The 17,708-nt window shown below is 29.4% G+C and overlaps 1 protein-coding gene across 1 annotated transcript; it reads right to left on the reverse strand.

The window, feature by feature from the left end:
- Positions 1-4,590: 4,590 nt before the first annotated feature.
- LOC126551162 (uncharacterized) lies at positions 4,591-10,660 on the reverse strand. The gene is made up of 3 exons (XM_050203952.1): positions 10,095-10,660; positions 7,332-7,525; positions 4,591-6,825 (listed from the first exon to the last, which is right to left on the reverse strand). The coding sequence occupies exons 2-3, from the start codon at positions 7,516-7,518 to the stop codon at positions 5,525-5,527; spliced, it is 1,488 nt and encodes a 495-aa protein (XP_050059909.1). The 5' UTR covers positions 7,519-7,525; positions 10,095-10,660; the 3' UTR covers positions 4,591-5,524.
- Between the last annotated feature and the right edge of the window lie 7,048 nt (positions 10,661-17,708).

Below are 17,708 nucleotides of genomic sequence, written 5' to 3' on the forward strand. Positions count from 1 at the left end.
AAACTGAAGAGAAAAATAAATCATATTATATAGTTTGGGGAATAGAATATGGATAACACCCGCGTACACAAATTTAATTAAAATAGTTATAACGAGAGAAACTATTAGTCAATAATCGAAAGCGATACGAGAGAAGCTTTTCTTGGAAATGCTGACCTCATTGATTATGATTAAATACGTATTTGTATCGTCACCAGTCGCTCTTAAACCACAGCATCATCGTACGTACACCTATGATCAGACATGAAATCATAGATTTATAAGGGAGTCCCAGATAGGCACTTTTCAGACGTTATTTGCTAGAATTAGAGCGAGTTATGAAAATCTTAGAATACAGTATTATTTATTTCAAATATTCATCTACATCTCTACGTTGCTCTCACGGGGGCTGCTACAGTTTTAAATCATTTTAAAACTTTTAATGAAAACGACCGTCCTCGAGTGAGAGATAACTACACGACCGGTGCCGCCTAGTAATCTCAATAACTATCTGCATGATCAAGTAGGAAAACCGATAATATACTCGTAATATTATGTAGATACGGTTAGATATGAAATAAAATATAATAGTAAGATTTTTCAGTTGAATATATAAGAAGAAAAACATCTTTACCGCTGAACACGATTTAATGTATAAAATGACTTGTATAAAAACTAAAATAGTGTAGTCTTTGGTTGAAAAAGTTAACCCTCCCGCATTTTTTAGATTCTGAACGAAGTGATGAATGTATTGATTTTACAATGGTGTGTGTTTTTTTTTTTTTTTTTGTTTTTGTGTCTGTGTACAGCATAACTAGTCGAAATAAGGCTCCAATTTCAATCTATGGGGGGGGTTTCCGATGTAAAAGTGAATATCCTTGGTGCATTATAGAAGTAAAAAGTTAACATTTTCCAACAGTTTTCAAAAAAATCGAGAAAAACAAAAAAAAAAATGACGGAAAAACGGCAATTTTTACGAAAAACCAGTTTTCGACCAAATCGATTTTTTTTTATGGTTGTAATTCAAAAACTAATCACTGAAAATACTTGAAATTTTCACCAAATGTTAATGTCAGTGGTATCCGTATATAGTTAAATTTTCAAAAAATTTTGACTTTTTTTGAGTTATTTATAGACCACTGAAATTTCAGATTTTTTTGAGAAATTTTTTTTAAAGTGTCGATAAAAAATTTTTGGATGACCAAAAAGTTTTGAAAATTTAATACAAGGTTCCTTATGAGTTGTTTTTAATGTAGCTAAAAAAAATTAAAAATCGTTAGTCATTTTTTTTTTATAAGAGTTTATAGTTCAAATTTTTACGAAATCTGTCGAAAACGCGAAAATTTGTAAGTAATTTTGAAGTTGAAAAATCATAAAATTTTTTTCTTTTATAACTAAGGTTTGAAAATTTGGTACAAGGTTCTCCATACATTTTTCTTCAAATATCTGTAAAAAAAACTCTACCGGATTCAGACAAAAAATTTTTATGAGTGTAAATTTTTACAAAACTGCGCTAAATAACGATTTATCCACAAACGATTTTAAATATTTGTTATTATTCAAAAAGTTTAAGTCGTAGATGCTTGAAAATTTTACCAGTTATTTAGATTGGCATTTTATTTACTTGATTTAATTTTCAAAATATTTTGAGTTTTTTTGAGCTATTTATAGACAACTGAAATTTTCAATTTTTCTGAAAATTTTTTTTTGAAGGGTCGATAAAATTTTTTTGGCCCTATCAAAATACTTGAAAATTGTATACAAAGTTCCTCATATGTTATTCTTATAGTGATTAAAAAATTATAAGAATACATAGGCACAATTTTTTTTTATTAGCATTTAAAGTTCAAATTTTGACGAAAATTCATCAAAAGCATGAATATTTGCAAATTATTTGAAGTTGAAAAATCATAAAATTGTTTGTGTTTATAACTAAGGATTAAAAATACAACACTAAGTTTTCCATAAGTTTACCTTCAAGTATCTATAAAGATAACTCGAAGCATCATTATAGGAAAAATTTTAAGTGCATTTGAATTTTAAATTTTAACGAAATCGCGTAACGATAACGATTTATCCTCAAACGATTTTAAATATTTTTTATTATTCAAGAAGTATAAGTCGTAGATACTTGAAAATTTTAACAGTTATTAAGATTAGCGTTTTCTTTACGTGATTTAATTTTCAAAATATTTTGACTTTTTTTGAGCTATTTATAGACAACTGAAATTTTCAATTTTTCTGAAAATTGTTTTTTTATGTGTCGGTAAAATCTTTTTGGCCCTATCAAAATACTTGAAAATTTTATGCAAAGTTCCTCATAAGTTATTATTATAGTGATTAAAAAATTATAAGAATACATAGGCACAATTTTTTTTTATTAGCATTTGAAGTTCAAATATTGACAAAAATTCGTCAAAACCATGAATATTTGCAAATTATTTTGTAGGTATATTTCATAAAAATTTTTGTATAAGTAGCTAAGAGTTGAAAATTTAATACAAGGTTTTTCTTAAGTTTAGCTTACAATTATTATAAAAGAACTTAATTTTGTTGTATTCAGGCCATTAAAACATAAACCACCTCTTTCATCAACCACTAGAAATTATATCCTAGGCTGACAAATCATCTTCGTTCAGAATCGTTTTTCGTATACAATGATAACTATCATTGGATTCAAATTTAACACTCTTATAATATATAATAATGATCCATACGGCACCTAATGTACAGCAGAGCGGTATTCACTTGCCCGCTTTTTTATGTGTTCTAGTCGGTTATATTCTAAGGAATGTTATAAGGGCACTTAAATGTGTCTACTACCATAAGGTTTTTTAGTGTATGCAAAAGTAAATTAATATTAGTGTATATGCACTAGTGTGTTACACATTTCGCCCGGCTTCCAAAAACCGTAACAATATACACACGCACAATCATGTCAAATAGTACAAATTGGTACGATTTTAGTGATTATACACTAATTTAGTTTTTAAATAGAAATATTATTCTGCTATGAAAAAAATGTGAGACTTTGGCTGGTCCGAAATCGATTCAGTAAAATCATTAATTCAAAATTGTGCATTTTAATATAAATTAAATTAAACAATCGAAAGTCTAGCACAATCTTTTCACAGCTTAAACAGTTTAAAAACGGGTTTTTTCTCGATTAGAATTAATTTTATTAAATTCTCTAATAGTTAGATACACAAAAATAATAGTTTTAATATCTTAAAGCTCTAATAATAACATAAATATAAAATAAATATTTATATAGCAAATAAAACATTATAGTATCAGTATAGGTACACGGTTGCTCAACAAAAGTTAGTAATGAGAAAATTATGCGTCGTTAATAAGGTTTTAATGTTGAAGTTGTTTTGTTTCGAATGTTAGCGATTGGTCTTAACTATTTAAAATTCACATAATATATTCTACAAAAAAAAAAAAAAAATTATTATAATAAAATTAAGAAATCAGTTTATTCGTAAATTGGTTGCCATAAACATTATTATACAATAATTATCTAGACCTAATTTAAATTAAGAATTTAACTTTAACTTATAAGTCATGTAATGCAATGCATAATACTTCATAATAACCGTGAATAAAAAACCTAATTACCATGTATAATGAATTAAGTTATGATTTAGCACCCGTCTGTTAATTAATTGAATATACAAAACAGAATCATTTTCGAAAAAAATTTTAAAATCCTATTTCTTCCTACTCTAAACATCTTATTCTATACTTCTTAGATCTCACCCACCCTTTACGTCATTAAAATAGAAAATACATACAATCCCCCACCTAACTCTTTTACAAATAAAAATTACAATTTACAAAATACAGCTTATTTTAGCTCGTTTAATCGGTTACCAGCGATAATTAAAAATTATAATAAAATATAATCTATGATGGTGCACATTCTTGCAATTCTTGTTCCTCGTTCCATGGACAACCGTTTTCATGCAAATACAGCAAGACATCCACGTGCCCGTAGGTTGCGGCCGCGATACTCGTACTCACGTCCCATGGACAACCGTGTTCATGGGCATACCGCAGCATGTCCATGTGCCCACGTTTTGCAGCTGCCTCACACGTGGTCTCGTACCACGGGCAACCGTTTTCATGCGCATACCGCAACAAATCAATATGCCCACCATCTGCGGCTGCTATACACGTGTTATCGTCCCATAGACACCCATTGTTGTGGAGGTATACTAGACACTCCAGTTTGCCATTACGAGCCGCTACCTAGCACACGACCTCATCAAATGAACGAAAGCGATTGTGTTCAATTTCATTTCTAGCAGCATTTGTATGTTACCTTTGTACCTACATTTACAGATGGCGGCATTAATCATTTGTATATTGACATGTTATATGTACTATTATTATAATAATTTGTTTTTATACAGCTTCAAAGATTAATAATTTTCTTAACTCTAAAAATAATTTTATCAATAATAGTTACCTTATGTTAACTAATATTTGTGTAGTTGAATAAATAATATTCCATTTATTTTTTTTATCATCTTTATCTTAAATCTAAGTATAACCTAATTAACAATAAATATATTTTGTTAATTATTGTTTGTGTAGCTGTACCGGATGATATATTTGTTTAATATTCTTAAATTTAAATAATGATAAATAAAAATGTATATATCACTACAGTTGTAGTTTGCAAATGTAGAGTTTAATTTCATAATAATCAAAACGTAATTTTAGAAAACTTCGTAATCCACATTTCAATGGTGCAAGGTCAATTATGTGATTTTCGAAGATCAAAATGCCGTGATCATTCAAACACCGCAGAACGTTTATGTCAACAATTTTCCGAAAACCAATTGTCCAGCAAAACTGCTAAGAATACCTAATAAATAAATAGGTACGTACAATTATTAGAAACCCCTGTGCATAACATTTGTTTCATATAAAATTATAAGGGGCTGTGTGGTGCAGTGGTCACACAAGTTGGCCACGACGCGCGCAGTCACCAGTTCGAACCCGGCTCAGTGCGAAAAATATTCTGCAGAATTTTCGGTAGTCTCTCTTCCTAGCTGTCGTTCTGGTTGCCTACTCTCCCCCCCCCATCGGACCCACTCAATTGGGAGTGAAATCCACACAAATGAATATTCTCTTCCTAAGAGAAGGGGATTCAAGTATTACATACTGCACTCTACCCCCAAACGAAAAAGACTTTAATAAAGATCCAAACGGTCGTTTCGATAATAATAATTCAAAAAAATAAATAAATAAATTGTAAGGTATTGTACTTTTTTTTTTCTGGTTGGAATCGACAACCGGTAGGAAACCGCTATCGCATTACTTCCTCCCGGTCGCCATAGTTTATTTGATAAAAACAAATGAATACATCAGAAAATGGGAATTGGTGAGACAATCCCCCACCTAACTCTTTTACAAATAAAAATTACAATTTACAAAATACAGCTTATTTTAGCTCGTTTAATCGGTTACCAGCGATAATTAAAAATTATAATAAAATATAATCTGTGATGGTGCACTATTCTTGCAATTCTTATTATTCTTGCGGGGATACATCAATCTCTGAACACCCATTTTCCAGCGCATATTGTAGACATAAGCCATTTCCTCTTATCCTGGCCAGATCACACGTACGTTTGTTCCACGGGCAGCCGTGTTCATGGGCATACCGCAGCAAATCAATATGCCCAGTGGCTGCGGCACACATACACGTGATTTCATCCCACGGGCATCCGTGTTCATGCGCATACCGCAAGACATCCATGTTCCCGAAGGCTGCAGCCACGCTACACGTGATTTCATCCCACGGGCATCCGTGTTCATGCGCATACCGTAAGACATCCATGTGCCCGAAGCCTGCGGCTGCGTTACACGTGTCCACGTTCCATGGACAACCGTTTTCATGGGCATACCGCAAGACATCCAGGTGCCCGTAGGTTGCTGCCGCGATACTTGTTCTCACGTCCCATGGACAACCGTGTTCATGGGCATACCGCAGCATGTCCATGTGCCCACGTTTTGCAGCTGCCTCACACGTGGTCTCGTTCCATGAACAACCGTTTTCATGCGCATACCGCAAGACATCCATACGCCCGGAGGCTGCGGCCACCCTACACGTGTCCTCGTTCCATGGACAACCGTTTTCATGGGCATACCGCAAGACATCCACGTGCCCGTAGGTTGCGGCCGCGATACTCGTGTCCTCGTTCCATGGACAACCGTTTTCATGGGCATACCGCAGCACATCAATGTTACCGTATTCCGCGGCTATCCAACACGTTGCCCCGTTCCAGGGGCAGCCGTGTTCATGCGCATACTGTAAGACATCCACGTGCCCGGACACTGCGGCTGCGTTACACGTGTCCTCGTCCCATGGACAACCGTTTTCATGGGCATACCGCAAGACATCCACGTACCCGTAGGTTGCGGCCGCGATACTCGTTCTCACGTCCCATGGACAACCGTGTTCATGGGCATACCGCAGCATGTCCATGTGCCCACGTTTTGCAGCTGCCTCACACGTGGTCTCGTTCCACGGGCAACCGTTTTCATGCGCATACCGCAACAAATCAATATGCCCACCTTCTGCGGCTGCTTTACACGTGTTATCGTCCCATAGACACCCATTGTTGTGGAGGTATACTAGACACTCCAGTTGGCCATTAAGGGCCGCTACCTGGCACACGACCTCATCAAATGAACGAAAGCGATTGTGTTCAATTTCATTTCTAGCAGCATTTGCGCGTACGGATCGTGTCCACGGGAACCCGCAAACTTCAGTGAACGCTAAACATATTAAATGACCACTTGCAGCGGCCTTTTCGCTCATCGGGTAATCTAAAATTTAACATACTATTATATAACTGGATAACTCATAATACAAATGCATATTTAAAAGTAAATAAAGTGTTGACTCATTTATTGCAGTGTTAGAGTCCTTTCAAGGAGATTATTGCGTAGATAAATATTTCAGCAGGACTTAATTAAAAAATTAGAACAAGTCCGTGAAAAATATTGAGGTATTATACCAAACATATCAAATAAAATATTTATGATAGCCTTCCAAAGTCCTGGGACTACTATTTGAATATAATACTTGTGAAATGATAATTCTCGTCCCCTTCAGGAGCATTATCAATATTTACCACAACGATTGATCATGTGCGAATGTGCAGGTTTAGATTATAGGAAAAAGGTGATCAATTAGCCATTAGAGTAGTATTTAATACGGTTAAACGGAAAATACGTAATAATGGTTGAGTTTTATGAATAAAAGTAAATACAGTAATAATATTCGAGTTTATTACACTCTTTATATTCATTCAAACTATATTCTTGCTTACCTTCATCTTCCATATATTTAACTTCGATATCATTATTCACAATATTTAATTTTGACTTTTTGTTCTGGTAATTCATAATATCGATACAACAGGGTTGTATATCAATTTTCAAAGTTTCCAAATCGTCGTAAAAATCCTTTTCTTCATCGTTGCAAGTGTAGTAAGATAACTTTGCCAAAGAGAACATTTTACAGCTGTGAAAAACAATAAAGTGTTAATGATATTATATTAGTGTAAATAATTATCTAACCCCCTAACCCACTGACCATTGTGAAAGCTGATCCCAAGATGTATAATACTTTTAACGAAAGCTATACTTATTAAAAGAGATATATAAGAGGTTTCTGTCGATCCAAAGAATTTTAATTATTCAATTTAAGTGTTAAATAATAATATATTTGAAATAATTTGAATGGTTTATTACTAAAAGATACATAATAATAAACAATTAAGACCGCAAGATTAATGTAGTTTTCCCACAGATATCTTTCTAAATTGACTGTATAGTGTACATATTTATTGATTTCTATCGCTATGTAGTATACAGTTTATATAATATATAAATACGAAGGTTTTGTTACTACCTATATGTTAGGTATAATACTGTTATTAATATTAAATCAATATTAAAAATAATCATACAAGAATTACGATTGGTGTACCTAGTCTGATAGACCCGCGTAGTTTTCTGTCACGGTAAATTAAAAAATATAAATAATAACAACGAATGTCAACTAAATTGCAGTACCTAAGAAGAAAGTACACTAAATAATGTATTAAAATCATTAAGTATAATATTAATAACAGTATAACAGTAATAAATAATACTTCCAGTACATACACATATTTGTGTTAGCACAATTATAATTAAAATTTATAATTATTATAGTACTTACGAACTAAATGAGTTTTTCCATTTTCACTTTACAAATAAGAAATTATACGTTAATTTTCATAAATTGTAGTGTTACCTCTATATTGACGTGTTGCACAAAAAATTGATAAAATTAATGCTTTAATAAAATTTAATGAACTAGGTTAATTAGGGCCATTCATGGGCCACTCAATCATGTTTAAGTGCTTATATTAGCTTACTATTGATTCAATTTATGTTGTTTAGTGATTGTTCTGGAAACCCATTATAAGTATGATAAATCTTTCTCAAAATTTTAAATTTTAATCGTGCCACAATTTTAATTTTATTATAATAATTATATCATGGAATTATGTTTAATCACTATAGGTTTCAGTAATTGTCGAATAATAAACATTTTTTTGGAAAAATAAATGATAAAGGTTACCAATTTAGTGAAACAATAAATGTATACACTATGTTTATATTATATTATATATAATTTATTAATTTATATATATACATATTACGTATAGGCAAGACGTATTCAAATATTTGAAATTTAGAATGCTTAATCGGTAAACGTCATTTATCGGCGACGATAGCGGTAGAATATTGCAGCTGCGAGCACAATAGGCAGAGAAAATACAATGAAATACATGGGTGTGATCATGCTGTGAACAAAATATTCCGTAGAAGACTCCAAAGAGAAATCGCTGTTTGGACCCCAACACGATAATACTGATATAGTTTTCTTTTTCGTTGTTCGTGTGACACCATATGTTGGTAGTCTATTATATACATCGGCATAATACGAGTATGTGTTTTCATTGTGTGTGAGGATTTAACGACTGTTATAGCCCATACTGCAGAGTTGTGATTATTATTATTATTTTTTTTTTTATTATATACCCTTGTAATAGTTTTCGGGCACTGGACAATATTGTTTTTTAAAAATATGTCATTTTTAATCTTGATTTAAGTAGCATCCGGTATATATATATATATTCTAGGACATTAAAATATATAGTCAGAAAAATTATATACATACATATAATTATCTTTAGAAGTATAAACCTTTTCAGTCGAAGATTATAAATTGTTGCCTTGGTAAAGATATGTATAACATATGTATATTATATATATATATAATTATCTGAAAACGACAGTCCTCGAGTGAGAGATCATTACACACGACCGGTGTCGCAAAGTAATCTCAATAACTATCTGCACGGTCAAGTAGGAAAACCGATAATATAATATTATGTAGAAACGGTTAGACATGAAATAAAATTATATAATTACTAAGATTTTTCAGTTGAATATAAGGAGAAAAACATCTTTACCGCTAAACACGATTTAATGTATAAAATGACTTGTATACAAATTAATATAGCGTAGTATTTGGTTGAAAAAGGTAACACTCCCGCATGTATTGCAGTATATCGCTGACGGTCATCTCATTTTACGTCGATAGAGACATAATATTATTATCCTAAAGAAATTTCAAGTTTGAAATGACTTTTCAAATCAGCATGTAGATATATTTGATTTATTGCATTTTCTTAACCGTATAACAAACAATTTTTATGTGGTCTAGTCGGTTATATCCTAAGGAATTTTATAAGAAAACTTAAATGTGTCTACTACCATAAGGCTTTTTAGTGTGTGCAAAATAAATTAATATTTGTGTATGTGCACTAGTGTGTTACACACTTCGCCCGGCTTCCAAAAACCGTAACAATATAAGCATGCAGAGAATCACTTTCGAAAAAAATTTAAAAATCCTTTTTCTTCCTAATCTAAACGCCTTATCCCATACTTGTCAGTTCTCACCCACCCTTAAGGTCGTTAGAATGCAATTTAAATAAAATAATATTTGATTATTTATATAAATAAAACAGACATACCTGAGTGTACAACACGAGATGAACAGTGACGATTGTATTCTCTTCCACAATAGATACCTCGAAGCCGTGACTCAAAAACGAGACTAAGTTGGTCTGTACTCTGTAGACTGTAGAGTGTACTGTTGGCGATACCATGACACATTAGCAAAATGGCAAACTAGTGAGCCCCGATAGATTAGATATACTACTCAAGCGCTCCCCGTGTTTGACTCGAGTTTTATCAATTGATAGTTTCGATTTTTATACTATCGATAATTTACAAGATCGATACTTACATTTTGGATAATTATTTATAAAATAGTATAATATATTAGTTTATTTAATATATTTTTAGAATAGGTTACGATTTAAATTTTAAAACACAAATCAATTGCTAAACGTAATTGATTATATTCAATGATTATAATTTATTTTAAGCCCATAAAAAAGATTAAATAGAAAGGCAACTCCCACAGCACGTTTAGATACTCTACTCTGAGCGCTCCCGTGTTTCACTCAAGTTTTAACAATTGATAATTTCGATTTTTATAATATCGATAATATACTCGATCGGTAATAATATTAGCGATTATTATTTATAAAATATTATAAATATATTATTTTATTTGGTATATTTTTAAAGTAGGTTACACTTTAGATCATAAAACATAATATTAATAATAATATTTATTAAACATTCTTGATTTATTATTATTATTTTTTTTTTTATATAACAATTATACATAATATGGACATTAACTATAAATTACTTATTAAATTAAATATAATTAACATTTTGTCATTTTGGCATATTTGTCATGGTATACAATTGGTTTTTTATTATTGGATCAGTTGTGTTACATTTTTCATCTTTAGTTAGTATTCGGTTGATATGATTTATATAAGAATAAATTAGCAAATTAGTTTTTTTCTTTATAAATATATCAGTTAAATAACGATAAGGACAAGTTAAATAATAAATTGGTAAATACTGAACAAGTGATTCATTAGAGATTTTAAAAGATTATTACTTTTGAACACAAATTTATAGAAATTAAAATTAAACATTTGTATTATGTGAGTAAAAATACTCATATCTTCTTCATTAGGATATTGTAAGTTGTAGTCTTCATACATACGCGCTCGAATAAACTGCATCTGAATGCATAGTTGTCATACAATGATTGCAATTTTTGTTATTTTTTAAACATTTTTCATGACTCATCCAGTGACATTTTCTCTGCTATTTGAATTTATTGAAGCATATGGTGGTTGATAAGGAATAGCAATTGCTAATGTAATGATACCATCTTCAGCATCCTCTAAAGGATGAATACCAGTTAGGTTATCATCAAGGCTAGAATTTATATGCAATAGCATGTTTTTTTTGCGGCTTCTGGGTATTGATTTTGTCAGTTATTTCCTCGAATCACCTCATGAAGAGATAGATAGTGGTGTTTTTATTTTGCATGTTTTTGCATATTTTGGATAAAATGCATATTATTTCATATATTGAATGAAATGAATATTTTGATTAAAATAATGCAAAAAATGCATGTTTTATAGTATATTTCGTAATTAATATTTTGTATTTAATTCAAGCCCTGCTGATTAAAGTATAATTTTATTTTTCAATTATATTATATTAAAAGAGACAAATGGTTTTTGTAACTATATTTTTGTGTTTATCTTATAAAAATTTAAATGCATATTTTTGCATATTTTGGTAAATAAAATACATATTTTACAATTTTTTATTACATACAAATCCAGCCCTGGTTATCATTAAATAAAAATTCCTTTAAATTTTTTGAATGAGCCCAATTATATTTTGTAACGAAACTGTTTACCGACCACCAACGACAACAGATTAGGCGCCTCCTCTCAACCATTTCCACCATTTTACGGCAAGCGACTCGGCGGACCGTGAAGCCATAATAAGTAATAACATAATCTATACGACATAGGTACGTATTCAATTTTTTTTATGTTCAAAATAAATTAGTTGGTTATTATTAATATATTTTTAAAAGGTCCTAAATCGGGATTAACCATAATTAACTTTTATATAAATTGAATATTTCAATGACGATTCATGTTTTCAATAACAATAATATTCAAATTTTATATTTCAACGCAATGACAAGTGTTCATTATTAATATTGAAAAATATGTTGGAACTCCTCCCCTCTAAAATTTTTTTTACAGTTACAGTCTTGCTTCAAGTTAAATAAATTATAGGTTTTATTTACTACTAAAATATAGACGAAGATCATTCACTTGAAGTAGATTCATAGTCTCATAACTCATAAAATATCTATATGTACCTACTTATTACTATGGCTCAGATTTATATGTATTTATGCAAGTAAAATATGTACATAAATATGTGCTAAAAAACTCAAAATATGTATTTTACTCGGGATTTCCCGAGTGCGTCCCGAAATGACCCTTTTTTAATGTTCCTAGTGCGTCCGCCGTCCAGAATAAGGTATAATCCGAGTGAGTCCCAAGAAAAAAAGGTCATATTTTTTACATAGCCTGAATGCGTCCCAGTTCATTTAGAATTACCCAGGGTGCACCACAAGGAGATTAACTGGCTTACACCCCAAAAATATTATTTTTATTATTATTATTATTTATTTATTTAAGCTTACACCGTTAAGGTTAGGTGAGCATACATTTTATTAAAAAATGTTTTGTTATTATTATATATTTATATAGGCTGGTGTTTAAATGCCATTCTTTTGACAAAATCGAATCTTGATATTTTATTATTTTTTTCCTTTAAATTGTTTTATATTGTCTTCGATGTATGTAATTTTCTTGCACGTACTTCCTTTTGGTTTTTTTGTTGTTTGTGTGGCCGTTCGGATTGCTATTTTAGTATCAATTTGATTTTTTTTTAATATTTCCAAAAATGTTTATATGTCTGGGTGATGTGTATAAAATAATGAGTTGTACTTGGAATGAAAGCTTTCACAGGCATTTATTGTTCTTTCAGAACTACTATTCATTTCGGCCCACATGGAAATAGGAAATTTTGCTACAGAATCTATATAATTATTAATTTTCTATAATATAATCCATAAATTCGTTGAGGTTTTCATGTTTCGGCATTATAGATATAAAATCTTCGATAATACAGTTTTCTACATCTTCTTGATTCAATAATGGTAAACCAAATATATTTTTCAAAAATAAACCTACCTATTTCCTAATCTTTACTCAACCCCAAATTTTGAATGTAACGCCACCATGCTTGCTCCAAATGGAAACGACATCCTATAATAATTATAGTTGGCCAAACTATTAATGCGCCAAGATGAATAGATAATTCAAAATCCGCAAATATATATTCGGGAGAACAACATAAATTGAATTTAAAACATTCAGTTTTTAATATACTAAAACATTTTGCATATGATTCGCATTCTTTATTATTAAGTAAAAAATACACTAAAGGTATGTATAATGGCCATTACTTAAGCCGTGTGTTATAAATAATTGTAAAAAAAATTTAGTACCATCTACATATATAGTCTTAACAGTACTTAAAGTATTTAAATTTTTTTCACATGAAAACATTACTATATTTTGATTACTGTCATTTACCATGAGAAATTGTTCGACGTCATAAGTTTTAATTTATCTAACGAATCCGCAATACTTCATGTACATTTTAAATATTACATGGTCTTGCTGGTAATTTTGATCGTCTAGCCAAATATAAGAGTATACTTTTGCGAAAGCAATTCATATCAGTTTTATATTGTATTGGTGTTAATTTTTTTAAGTTCATGATGTATTAATTTAAGTGGCCGTTCAAAAATTTCATCCTGTGCTTTTCTTTTTAATGAATTACGAATAACTTGTCTAACCATAATGTCTTGTACGTCTTTTTCATGGTTATGATCTAATTTATTCTCTATAACAGTATCTCCACTTTCATCGGTTTTAAAATATGCACAACTAAATAAAGAAACAAGGTTTCAAACTTTAATGTTGTTTAAAATCATCAAAGTTATGGTAAGTTATCTTATCTAAACCATGAATCATGAACATTTAATTGTTTTGTAACTAATTTTATTACTGGTATTTACAAATAAATAAACTAATACTAGAAAATTGTATTTATTTATTTATTTAAATTGATGTTCAATAACAAAATAATATATATTACCTATTTAACATAATATGATTGATATAATAATATTAGCTTGTTTTATATCTATAAAATAATACTATATTCCGCCTATTTTATACTCATATTATTAACATTATATTTACATTTAAATATGTTTTTAAATGTTTAATAATACATTTTCGTATAACAACTTATAATAAAATAGGCCTCCGGGCGAATAGTGGCGTACTCTGTTGAGAGATTTGCCGTACATTTTGGCATCCATTTTTTTAACATTGTGAGATAGGGAAGTGGTATCACCTTATCTTCTCTACATCGTGCCACAGAATAACCAGAAGACTCACTTTTTTTGAAATACGCGGGTTCTTATGGGGGATAAATTTGCAACACTTGTTGGGATAGCAGTGTAGCCTGTATATAGATAATAATCAATTGTACAACCACAAAATATTGTGGTCCCGTATTACAACTTATCGATACAATAAATATTGTACATCATTTTGTTGTATAATAATAATAACATCAAAAACGTGTTAATCTAATTTCAGCAGGAAAAGAGAATTTTCAAATCCTGGCTACACTGATATCCCAAACATTTTTCACCAATTTTTGAGTTCTCAGTAAGTGAGCCTTCTGGTTATTTTGTAGTTAAACTAGGTTTATCAGAGCGGTCAGTGGATTCTATGAACGTTAGGACAACAACTATACCACATCAATATTATTATTATCCATTGATATTAAACTAATGGATGTGGCATATCACAAAAATCTGTAAGCTAACATAATTGTTACTATTATTAACCGCTAGATTTCATAATTAATAAAATTGTAACAATTATCAAGAGCCATTATCATAGATATTAAACATATGTTTAATTTAAATCATGGTTTAAGATATTCAGGTTAGCTATCCGATTGTGTTACGGTTCAGTAGTTCATATTTTCACCACACGCGTAAAGCGCTAGTAGTAAGTAGGGCTATATTTAGCCTGCCTGAATATTCTTGGTATTTGTTCATTCGTAATCAAGTTTATAAGTTTAACAAAATCCTCATCCTCCGATATTCTGTTATTTATTTTTAAATAAATATAAATGATTCTTTGCATAAAACATTGTTTTAACACAAATAATCAGTATCATAATTCATAACAGTCAAAATTTATGTATCATGGATCTATGGCAAAACTATTGCTAAACCTAGTTTAAACCATCGAAATCGGTGGTTTATCTAAACTTTCTTTTAAACTGGGTTTAAGCGTTAAACTAATCTTGTAAAACATGTGATTTGGTCTTACACCGAGTTTAAGAAAAACCTTATTTAAACTTAGTTTAAACTAGACTAGTACAACTGGCCCTAAAAGAAACAGCTATAGAAAAAATAGTATTGATCTAATGGATGACTGTTTTGGGCGGTGCCTATTTATTTTGAGGTTAGGTTAGGATATGAATCAGGCACGGATAAATAAATAAAGTATATTTATCCGTGGAATCAGGGAGAACAGCAGTTGTCCGAAAAATGGTGGCGTCGAATCTATTGCCAACATCGAAACTTTAAAAAAATTTGTTAAAATAATTATTGTTTCTTTTAGTGGTATCACTAGTTTGAAACTTTAAAATAAAAGAATTAATACCTATACTATAATTATGCTATTTATATTATGGTTACCCGATTTTCATTCACTAATCACTAATGTCTATTGTGTTATTTATAGATCTATTTTGTCATGATTTATAGTTAGTTAATCTGAATTATTAATAATACGACCATTAAATAGATTAAATTTTTATCTATTTCTATTCCTTAATACAACTACACTGTATAAAGACATATTATCAAGCCTGGGTATAAACGAGTTAAAAAGTTAAAGTTAAGTTAATTTTAACTTTTTAACTTAACTTTTTTGAATTTAATTTCCATTAACTTAATTTTTAACTTAATTGATGTTTATTGATATTAACTTAATAAATAACGAGTTATTTTTAATAAAATCTAAGTTACGTTATTTTATAAATAATTAAATTATAAATAAACCTAACCTAACGCTAACATATAAAAAAATATATGTATAAACTTTTAACTTAACTGAGTTAACCAAAAATTTTATTAACTTTTAACTTTTTCTTATTGATGCATATTAACTTAACTAAGTTAAAAAAAATCATTAACTTGCCCAGCCTTGCATATTATTATATAATAATATAATATCCTAATAATATGAAATATTAATAAATCATTATGAATATGAAAGTGGTCTCTACTTCTCTTTCTCTAGTTTAGACACTATAGACGTATTTCCTGTGACATCTTTTGTCATATACTCGACTATTATTACTCGTATGGGCTGATCACTCTGATGCACTACACAATTAAATGTAAGTTTTTGTATATTTAAATTTAAAAAAACTATTATTTCATCTAAATAATAATTATAAAACATTTTCAAATAACACGTTTTAACTTTTTAAATACATTCCCTCAGAATCTAAAATAGGTGTTTAATGTTGAAAACGTCATAATTGTATTAAGTACTCTTTACTAGTATCTTTATATTTTATTTTTATTTGTATAATTCACTATAATTGTTATTACTCATTATTCATACAAAAGTGTGAAAACTTAATATAATATCTAATATTTATTTACAATTTATAAATAAAAATACATTTCTAATAGATTATAGAGGTTAGTAAAATTAGATACTTAAAGTTTTGGTTATTAATATTTAATATTATACTACAATGAATATACATTTTATTACTGTTAACAAACAAGGCTGGTAATTAAAATATTTTTGAAAATATAACTTACGTTTAAAGTCTTTAAACTATTTTTTTATATTTTCTGTTTTATTCAACTTATAGAATTTACAATTTAACTAGAAAATAAAAGTAACTTAAACATAGTTAAAAATCAGTTAATTTTTTTATACAGTTAAAGCTAACAAATAACATAGTTATTTAATTAAATTTAGTTTTAGTTTTAAATAAATGTACCTATGTATTAAAATTAATTTTTGTATACAAATATAATAAAATCAAATAACTTAACATGACAGTTATATCTATTCAAAAATAAAATAGAAAAAATTTAAGTCAAAATTATAATTCCCTATTACTGGTGTTTAGCTATATGCATGGCTATATGTTATTTAAGCTATTCATCATCTGTAAATTAAAATTAATTTGTATTGATCATTATAGAATATTATTACAAGTTATGTAAAAAAACATGTACCAAGGTGAATACCAATCTCCTGTGCTACATAACCATCGACTCTATGCCCAGCTCGTCTTAATAATTGTATTATTCGGGTAGGATCCCTGCCAATCACCAACTCTTGTAATAAACCCCTTATAACTTTAGTATTGTGATTTCTAACCTGTTTGGATCGTCGTATCTATAGTATTTTAATCTCACATTTTATTTTCAGTACTTTTGTTCTTGTAATATATGAAACCTAAATTATCACAAATTGTTTCTGTGCTTC

The sequence above is a fragment of the Aphis gossypii genome, chromosome 3, assembly GCF_020184175.1.
Source record: "Aphis gossypii isolate Hap1 chromosome 3, ASM2018417v2, whole genome shotgun sequence".
Taxonomy (NCBI): domain Eukaryota; kingdom Metazoa; phylum Arthropoda; class Insecta; order Hemiptera; family Aphididae; genus Aphis; species Aphis gossypii.

Excerpts from the sequence above, each read along its gene's own strand:
- LOC126551162 (XM_050203952.1), bottom strand. The coding sequence starts at position 7,518 with ATGTTCTCTTTGGCAAAGTTATCTTACTACACTTGCAACGATGAAGAA. Across the intron at positions 6,826-7,331 it reads TAAATATATGGAAGATGAAG|ATTACCCGATGAGCGAAAAG; the intron begins GTAAGCAAGAAT and ends GTTAAATTTTAG.